Genomic DNA, 10,081 nt, shown 5'->3' on the forward strand with positions numbered 1-10,081 from the left:
TTGCTAGAGAATCCCCATGAAGATTACAGAAGGCAATGCAGTCAGTAAAGAAATCATTGTCTTTTCCAGCAGGACAGTACCAGGCAATCTCTGCCACCCCATCCATCAAATGACAAGATTTGGTGCTTCCTTTACAGTTTCTGTGGAAGAATGTGTCGTGGCGGTCGTTGATCAAGGCATTCATCAGCTGAGATTTGGATAAAGACATGGAGCCCAGTCGAAAAAATGAAACCATGGGAGTCTGAGCTTTGTAGATTGGCATGCTCTTCATGGTGACAGTGGTTGCATTTTCTTTGGTTGTGCTTATTTTCCATGTTTTTGTTAATTGTCTGAATGTCCACAAAGGACAGTCAATATTTGATGTGAGAGGATCAGGAACAAGCAGTGGTAAGGCATACTGACACTGTGACAACTTTGTGATCATTTTCTGTTGAAGGAAGCTGTCTGAGCAGTGAAATGCTGCCATTTGAACATCCATTGGGTGAACATGATTCTCTTTTGACTGATCTATGTCTACGTTAGTAGTAAAAAGAGCATCTAAGTCATCGTCACCTGTAACAGCACTGTCAGACACTGGAACAGCCTGTGAATTGTTCACATCAGAGCTTTCTTGCTGAACAGGGATGTATCTGGCTCTATAGTCTAACATCATTAACCTCTGAAGAAAAGCTTCAGCTAGATCTTTAATAGAGATGCCAGTCTGTTTCACAGGTCGACGTATCTGAAGAAATTCTTTTTGTGTCCACTTTGTTTTAGATTTGTTCTGAAGGTCAAGTGCTTTAAACAATTCATCTCTCTCTTTTTGAAGTACTTTTCCTTCTTTCTCTGAAGAATTGCATAGTGCCTGCAAAGAATATATGGATTTAAAAGGAATTTCAGATTTAAAACAGCAAACACAACAAAGTGAAAATATTTATAAATATATAAATATGTTTATATATTTATAAAAATATAAATATATGATTTATATTAAAAATCATTAAAAATGAACATTTCTGACCTTTAGTCTGTTCCGATCCATATTAAGGGCACCTGCAGAACACCAGTTATTTCTCAGATTAGTCAAATGTAACTGATGACAAATAAATTGATCAAATATGCAAGTAAATAACAAGTAATTATATATCAGAGTTGGTGGGCGGTTGTGTGAATGGATGTTGTTGTAAAAGGTTGCTTTCCTGACCATGCTGATTTCAGATTTTTCTGCTCTGTTTTTGTCATTCATCTCTGTACCTGTACTAACATGTTCCTTCATTGAAATGCTCGAAAGATGCTTTATATTTTTGTGAATGAATAAGGTCAGAATGCCTTAATTTTTTCACTGGCTAAGAGGATTTGGGTGGCGTTGTTGAAAAACTGTCTGATTTGTTCGGACAAACGTCCATTGTGAATGCTTGATTATTATTGGTCCAAGTTTGACGGGTGTCCTTACGCAACTTACGCATTGGGGAGTAATTTCTCACGATAGTGGCAGACAACAGAAAGCATGACAGCAGAGAGCAGGAATGAAAGTAAAAGAAGAGCTTGACAAGGAGGAGTGGCTAAGCCTGTCACGATAACACATTTTGCTGGATAATAAATTGTAACCGAACTTATTGCGATATTGTTGTTTTGAGACCATTTTCAAGTAATATAATGGAAATGGCAAGAACACATTCTCAAAATCAATAAACTTTAAATTCTAATGAACATTTAAACACTGGAACTGGAAGACATTTTAAATATCCAAAATAAATAAAGACAACAACAGAAACAACAACTGAAATGAATTATGAAGTCTCTGTAAACAAAGTTATCTTTCAAAAAAATACTAGTTGAGACTGAAGCACCAGACTGACGATTTTTATCATTCAGTTTTTGGTAAAAAGAGAATGAAAAGTGATAAATTAAGCAAATGAAAATTATTGAGTTTCTTTTAACTTATCATGGAATTAATTAATTTATTCTTCATTGTGACAGGCCTAGGTGTGGCTGCCATAAATGGTAGTTATGCAGTTTAAGTTAAGTTAATGGTTTTAAGTTAGAAAAAATAAGTTAAAGTAACATAAAATATTTTATGTTCATGAAAAGCTGATTGTAATAGCCATATTGTTGTTTTCAAATGTGTATTTAAAGGTTGTGCAAATGTTTTCAGAGTGGAACCAATGTTTGATTTTTTGTTTGGTTTTGATCAATATTTTCAGTTACATGCTGCACTCGGTAGATTGGAGAGTTTCTTAACCCCTTCAAGCTAAAGCGGCCGATGAGGTATGCAATTTATAATTTACGTGTTTGTGTGGAAATAGAATGCTTATCTGTGGAGGATTTGTCAAGTTTCTGTTAGCCACGTATGTACAAAGGTTACACAGAATGTCAATATTTTTTTAAGTCAGTACTTAAGATATTTTTTTTACATTACAGTATTGTAAATGTTTTGCTGTTTAATATTATTTGACTATTCTCTATGAGAATGCCTTTCTGTATAAAAATTTATTATTTTATGTTTTTTGTACAGTTCTCACGGCATCGTTACAGACACCTGTGTCCAATTAAATGCCAGTAAATATCAGGAATGCCTTGTGTCCGTTTTTCAACTTGGAGGGAATTAAGGAGGTGATGAAGAAAATGTCCAAAAATGTACAATATGAGGTTTCCAAACCTCATATTGTACATAGAATGGAACCATCGTCCCTCTCCGCTTCTCAAAATGTTAGCCTTGCTACAGCAGTTCTACAGTCCTGCTAGAACCTGGATCTTTGTCTGATCTGCTGCTCCTAGCTGGAACTAGGGTCAAGTGTACAAAATAGCTCAAGTGTGTTACACTCTAAAATTGAATTTGGGCCACAATTCATCTTATGGACTTATTTAGATTAATTTAACTTAATTCTTTTGCTTTTGCTATGACAACTTACATTTTTGTGTTCAATTAACTCAAAACTTATAAATCTTTAACCTAAAGGAACTTTTCACTTTGATTTTACTTGAAACAATTGAGTTCAATGCCAATTTCATATCCTACGTCTGACCAACCCAATTTATTATGATCATCCAACTCAATTCACTAAGTCCTTCCATCTCAATTTGCTAATATTTTATAACTTAATTCATAAGGGGGTTTAACATGACAAATTTAAGTCACATTTACTCAAATCATTTATGTTGTTCTAATAAACATTTAAAATCTCTTTGACTTGATTCTACAGAAAGTCAACTCAAACTTAAATAGTTCCAAACTAAATATTTTGGGCTGCAAACTTCTTAGTTTGCAGACTAATACTCTTTTTACAGTGTCATCTAAATACACTAACTTAAAAGTTACAAATCTTTTCCTTAAATGATTTTTTTACTTTGACTTTATTTGAAAGAATTAAGTTCAATACCATAATTTGTATCCCACATCTGACACCATGTCTCAAGCTTACCAGGGACAGATTCTGTATCAACCAGGATCCTGTCTGTGTTGGCGCAGGGGTAGAGCACAATCCACATAAGGAGGACTTAGTCCTGGACGCAGCCTTCGCAAGTTTGATGTCCAACCTGATGACCTTAGCTGCAGGTCTTCCTCTCTGTCATTAACCACTTTCCTGAATAACTACGCTCAAATAAAGGCTGCCTCAGCTAAAAAAAAGCCCTTTGGAAAAATTAGATCCTTTATTAATTTACTTCTTTATTTGAAGTAAACTAAATTATTTGAGTAAGACTGACTTAGATCTGTCATCTTAAACATACTTAATAAATTTGTTTAAAAAAATAAATAAATTGAGTTGGATGATTAGAATATATTGAATTAGTTAAACTTAAGTTAAGTTGGATAAACTTCATTGAATTGCTTGTTACCAATTGAAGCATTTCAATTAAGTTGGATCAACTACTTTCTTTTTAGAGTGTATGCCCTTCCCTGACACGTAGCTGAATAAAAGCCAGTCATCACCAAATAAATGTTTTCATCACATTTGGCTGTCAGAGAAGAAATACTCACCCTAACTAGCAGAACTTAGTAAGGAAATAAACCTGATAATTACAGAGAAAGATTCAATTGACAAAAACTGAAAGAGGGATGGAGACAGATAAAGATAGAAATGAAGGATAAATAAATACAGTACAGAGAGGATGAATAAAAAACATTAAGTTTTTCTTTCTTATGGACAGTGGCGGATTTTTGTGACCTGGTAGGTAGATAAGGTTATTTGTGGGATCGGTATAGGGCCTGCACGTTGGCTCAAGGGGCCAGGGGCGCAAAGCCTCCTAAGTCCAGCCCTGATCATGACTGTAATGGGTTAAGAGATACTTACTTGCTAACTTATTTGCTTTGTTTACTCACTAATACTGTTCATGTCTAATATGGTTACTGTTTGATTGGTTCAGTTGTAAAGTTGTATTACCTTTGTCTGTTGGTTGACATTGTTCAGGAGAGACTTCTGTCTGTCTGTGTGTACAGTTGTCATCTTTGATGTATTCAGGAGCATCCTGTTAAAGCATTGAAAATATATTGGCGCTTGCTTATACCATTTAGATTTTTTTTTCTGTATCTTTTTCTGAGCTATTTTGGTTAGTGTCAACATTTAGCATTGGTGCAGAAATGCTCACCCTGTAAAAAGGAGTTTAAAGACCACCGATTGCAATTAATCACTCTTAACATTCTAGGTTATGTTTAACATATTAAGTTGCATCTCCACTTTTTGTAAAAAAAAAAGCAAAAGTAATTAACTGAAGTAGTAACTAAAGAGACCAGCTGTCTGTATTTTAAGCAACAGTAAAATGTTGAACAAAAAATGGCAAAGATCACGCATCAGATTTCAACTCATTGGTAAAATCCATAAATCTAGAATGTAATATCTATGACTGACAAAAAAACAGTGATGTGAAAAGGTGTCTGTATTGGTCCAGATTTCATTCAGTGTTTCAGAAGATCAAACCAATTTAAATATTAGGCAAACGCAACACAAGTAAACATAAAATACAGTTTTTAAACAAAGATGTTGATTATTATGAGAGAAAAAAAAATCCAAACCCTCTTGTCCATGTGTGAAAAAGTGATTGGCCTCCCCTGTTAAAACATAACTTAACTAGTTTATCACACCTGAGTTCACTGTTTCTAGCCTTACACCAGCCTGATTAATGCCACACCTGTTCTCTGTTAACTTAATAGGACCTGCCTGACAAAGTGAAATACACCAAAAGATCCTCAAGAACTAGACATCAAGCAAAGATCCAAAGAAATTCAGGAATGGTCTGGGCTGTTTTGCTGCTTCAGGATCTGGAAGACATGCTGTGATAAATTAAACCATGAATTGTGCTGCTGACCAAAACATTCTGAAGGAGAATGTTTTGGTCAGCTGAAGCTGAAACCAACTTGGGTTCTGCATCAAGACCATGATCCAAAACATTGGACCAGCAAGTTCACCTCGTTTGGCCTAATCAAAGTTCTGAACTGACTTGCATTTAGTTGCTGTGGCATGACCTTAAAAAGGCTGCTGGAAAACCCTACAATGTCACTGAATTACAATAATGCTGTAAAGACGAGTGGAACAAAATTCTTCCATAGTTGTAAAAGACTCATTGCTAGCTATCAGAAATGCCTGACTGCAGTTGTTGCTGCTAAGTTTTAGAGGCACTCGCTGCAAGTTTGGATGTTCTTTCTCCTTTAATAACAAAACAAAATGTTTTGAAACACAGAAGTTTGACAAACATGCAAAACAATAGGAAATCAGTGGTGTAAATCGGTGGAGTGAAATACTCTGACACCACTGAATTCACTGTAATAATTAGCAAAGGAAATTATTATTTACCTCAAATTCCTCATCAGTCACCATCTCTTCAACTACAAAATGTCAGAAAAAAAAGTTTATAGTTTTCATAGTAATAGTACATGAAAATGCTCCTATTTACTATTTTATCTTTCTATAACAGAGAAAATATAATCAAGCAAGCAAAACATAATTATGGTGGAAATAAAATATTAATTGACTTTTTTTTTTTACATGAAAAAGGGATAAACATATAGGGGGCAAACCAAAGATATCTATGGAAGCCAGTTTCCACTACTTTGATTAAATTATAATGTATCTCATTATAACATGTCATTATAATGACTCATTATTTCAGCAATGAGCTAGTTATCTCATTATATTGAGATAGCTAAGCACTTTCCCCACTTTGAAACCATACTGGTGCAGCATTGCTTCTATGAGCTCATATAAAAGCCCCCTACCTCTAAAAAGCTAATTTCTCATTTTATTAATCTTTTCACTTCAACTACACCTTCTAATCATTTAAAAGAGGCCTGGACGTCTGATACACTGGGTGAGATTTCAGATGAGCTGTGGGATACAAGTCTGTCGAGAATTAAAACCTGTTTCATTAATTGTAGATTGCAACTTATTCAATACAAAGTTATCCATCGACTGCACTTTTCTAAAACCAAACTTAAGCTTTTTCCCTATGTCTCACCAACATGTGACAAATGTAATTCAGATGATAGGACTTTGGGTCATCTCTTTAGCTCCTGCCCTAAACTTATGGACTTCTGGTGCAAGATATTTAAATTTCATAGTAAGGCTTAAGGCAGACTTCTAACTCCGGATAACCATTTGTTAATTTTGGGTTGCTCTAAAGAATCTTACCTGTCTTTAATGTTTCCTCTGGACTGACTTGTTTTCCTTCAGTCACCCGACTATTTTCAGAGACCATGTCATCTATTTTTTCCAAAAGAGCTATTATTTCGTTTCCATCCGTCATACTTCTTGTACATGTATGGTATCTTTTTTCAGAAAAAACACTTGTTGCCTTCAGTTTCTGAAGTTCATTTTCACAAATTTCTTCTGAGTCATGAGTTACAACTGTCATCACATAAGAGCTGTGATCCTTTCCCAGTGTTTTTTCTAACCACTGCAATCCAGAAGAATACTGGTTTTCTTGCTGGTCATTTGATACCAGCAAGATAAAGATACAATCTTCTGGAAACTCTGGAATCTCTGGAATCGTGTCAATACTTGGAAGCCCAAGCAGGTTAATTACAGAGATTTGACGACCCAATAGGTCATAGAGTCTGGATGAAAACTCTTTCTCATGTATCTCCTGGTCATGGTCCAGTAAGATATTTTTTGATCCAATCTCAATGGATTTTTTGTTCCCAATTAACACAAGTGTGAGTGGAGGAGTCACTGAAAAACAGAACATGAGTAATGTTAACTGACAGCGTTGTTTATAGTGGCCTTAAAAACTGAATCTCGTAGAAATATAAAAACTAAAATATTTATGATTTCATTTTAATCATGAGTGTTCCAAAACTCTTACCTGCATTACTTGGTGGTGATCCAGAAATGTTTTCAAACTTCTCTTGTACATTTCTCTCTCCTTTCTGCATGATCACGTTTTTTCATTCCTACAAAAATACATATAGTCATTAGTCATCTAGCCGTTTACATTAATATATTAAATGGCACTTTTTAAACTGAAAATCTGTGGCGGCCACAGTGTTTTATGCACAACCTGCCTATGTATTCAGTGATTCTTGAGAATAGGGACAAAATGGGTTTAAATTTTCCCCAATGTTTTTATTATTATTATTTCTCAACCTTATGCAAATATGACAAATAATGCTTTGGAAATGTAAAAATGCTAAGGTCCAGGCTCCCAGTTGCAACATTTTTTTAAATAATTACATTTTTAATCGACCTGACCCAGAACTTTGTTGTCACCATCTGACAAAAATAAAAATAAAATAATTTTTAAAATACCCTATTAGTCATATTTTACTAATTTTACAGACAAATGCTTCTCAAGAAACAAACAAACAAAATTATTTAAAACAAAAAACAACAAAAGGTCCATCTGATGGAGTTGACAGTACATGACGGGGTTGTCATTGCTGAAGGTGGTGACAAACTAGTGACTAAAAAGAAAAACTTGGTACATGTGAAGTAATGTGTCAGAGTTGACACCTATTAAACACAGCAAATAACACAGGAAAGACAACAGAAAGTTAGATTCTTAATACTCGCGAGGAGAACAGACAGAGATGTGCTTTCAGTTACAAATCTCCTACTGCTCTGAAGCACATTTGCCTGCCCCTCTCTTTTTATTGTCNCAGACAGAGATGTGCTTTCAGTTACAAATCTCCTACTGCTCTGAAGCACATTTGCCTGCCCCTCTCTTTTTATTGTCTTTAGGATCCCTAATCACAGAGAGCGCTGTAACTCTAAAGGGAGGGGGAAAGACACTTCATCACACAGTCACAGCGCCAAGATTATCGCTAACTAACAACACAATCTAACTCACACTAACTTATCTAGTTCCTGACCCAGGATCAAACAGGACAAGTTGTGAATCTTCACGGCGATGGTTTTATAGCTATCTAAGAGGTCAAAGCAGGCCGTTCTGTGAAGAGCTGCTGTCACTGCTCTTCTTCAGAGAGGCCTTCTGAGAAAGCAAGCCAGAATGATTAACAATACAGAAACATTCCTTAAAAGATATGACTAAACCAAATAAGAGTACATAAACTAAGAACATATAAAACAGTATAACAAATAGTTGATAATAATACAATTTACCTAACATAATGCAATTTATGTAAAATACATTAAAATGAATTAACTGCACATTTAAGTGAGATTTCTCAATAATTTCACTGAAAGAGTCTCAGAAACTCTGATGGAGTTGACATGTGACGGAGTTGACAAAAGGCAAACTACCTCAATTTATATGATGTTATTCTGAAGGAGGCCATATTGTAGCTCGTCAGGTCCATGAAATCTTTACAGTTTACCAAAATTAAGCTTTTATTTCACAAAATTTCATCAAATATTTGTAAATTGTCAGTTATAGAGTTGACACATCATGGTTGTGACGAGCAATTTAGGAATAAAACAGAAGAAAAAAACTAAAGAATAACATAAGCTAACCAGAGCTAACTAGCCCTCTTAGCAAAGGAAGAGAAAAGAGACGTCATGGGGTCCTCAGAAGTTCTGGTGCCCCGCAATAATGCCTGATTTTTTTAGCATTCTTTTCATTTCTGACGGTGTTGACAAAAACTAGGGACAAATTTAACTGGAGTTGGAAAATATATAAAAATGACTTAATTCAATGTATTGATACTTTTATAATTATTTATATGAATACTTATACTTAATTGTCATAATATATAATTTTAGTATTTCTTTAATTGTTTTAAACTATTATAATGTATTGAGTTCTGCTCCGGTACAAGGGATTTTACAGGCATCATCCACCTACTACAATGTTTAAAATAAAAAAATATTCAGCAAACACCAGGAAAATATACATTGTTGTGCTCACATGACCCAGGTTAGTTTAGTCAGATATTTGAAACAATTATATTTTGTGTATATTTTATTCAAATTTTGTGCTTTATCCATACGACCTGTTTTGTCCCTATTCTCAAGAATCACTGATTTATTTGCAAAGTACTTGCTAGGTAACATAGTAACATGGCAGGGAGACTCCCCTTTAATTAATCCATTTCATAGCAGGACATTACCTGTCCGGATCACTACAAGAAAAGTTACAAAAAACAGAAATACAAAAACCAGCGGTCTTAATTCAAACCTCATAATGATCCCCTGCCTAAAGGAACCTGAGACTGAAGAACTTTCAGCCCCCAAGTCACTTAAACTGGCTCTTTTAAATACCAGATCTCTCTGTGCTACAACTCTATTAATTAATGATTTCATCACCGAGCGTAATATTGATGTTTTATTTCTGACAGAAACATGGCTGAATGACAATAATGAAGCAACCGTGCTAATTGAATCAGCGCCTCCTACCTACAATTTTTTAAGTGAAAATAGAAAACACAAAAAAGGAGGAGGCGTGGCTTCAATATTTAAGAATACCATAAACTGTAGTAAAATCTCTTTGGGTAATTTTATGTCTTTTGAGTATCTTGGAATGGAGGTAAAAGGCCACAAACGAACTTTGATACCAACTTTATACAAAACCCCAACATATGTGGAAAATTTCTTTACGAACTTGAATGAGCTTCTATCTCTCATATGTATGTATGATTATGATTGTTTGATAATTGTCGGTGATTTCAATAATCAAGTTGACAACCCCCCAAACCGAGGGGCAAAAAAGCTGT

At 34.7% G+C, this 10,081-nt stretch overlaps 1 protein-coding gene across 1 annotated transcript in view; it reads right to left on the minus strand.

Annotated features, from left to right (window-relative positions):
- The window catches only part of LOC103132623 (interferon-induced very large GTPase 1-like), a 12,975-nt gene extending 5,630 nt beyond the window's left edge, over positions 1-7,345 (minus strand). Inside the window, exons 1-6 of the mRNA XM_007544426.2 lie at positions 7,276-7,345; positions 6,603-7,142; positions 5,769-5,800; positions 4,362-4,446; positions 1,001-1,032; positions 5-844 (exon numbers count right to left, since the gene is read on the minus strand). Coding sequence (XP_007544488.2) covers positions 5-844; positions 1,001-1,032; positions 4,362-4,446; positions 5,769-5,800; positions 6,603-7,142; positions 7,276-7,345 — 1,599 coding nt within the window. The remainder of the gene's footprint in view (positions 1-4; positions 845-1,000; positions 1,033-4,361; positions 4,447-5,768; positions 5,801-6,602; positions 7,143-7,275) is intronic.
- Between the last annotated feature and the right edge of the window lie 2,736 nt (positions 7,346-10,081).

Source organism: Poecilia formosa, unplaced genomic scaffold, assembly GCF_000485575.1.
Source record: "Poecilia formosa unplaced genomic scaffold, Poecilia_formosa-5.1.2 Scaffold1164, whole genome shotgun sequence".
Classification (NCBI taxonomy): Eukaryota; Metazoa; Chordata; class Actinopteri; order Cyprinodontiformes; family Poeciliidae; genus Poecilia; species Poecilia formosa.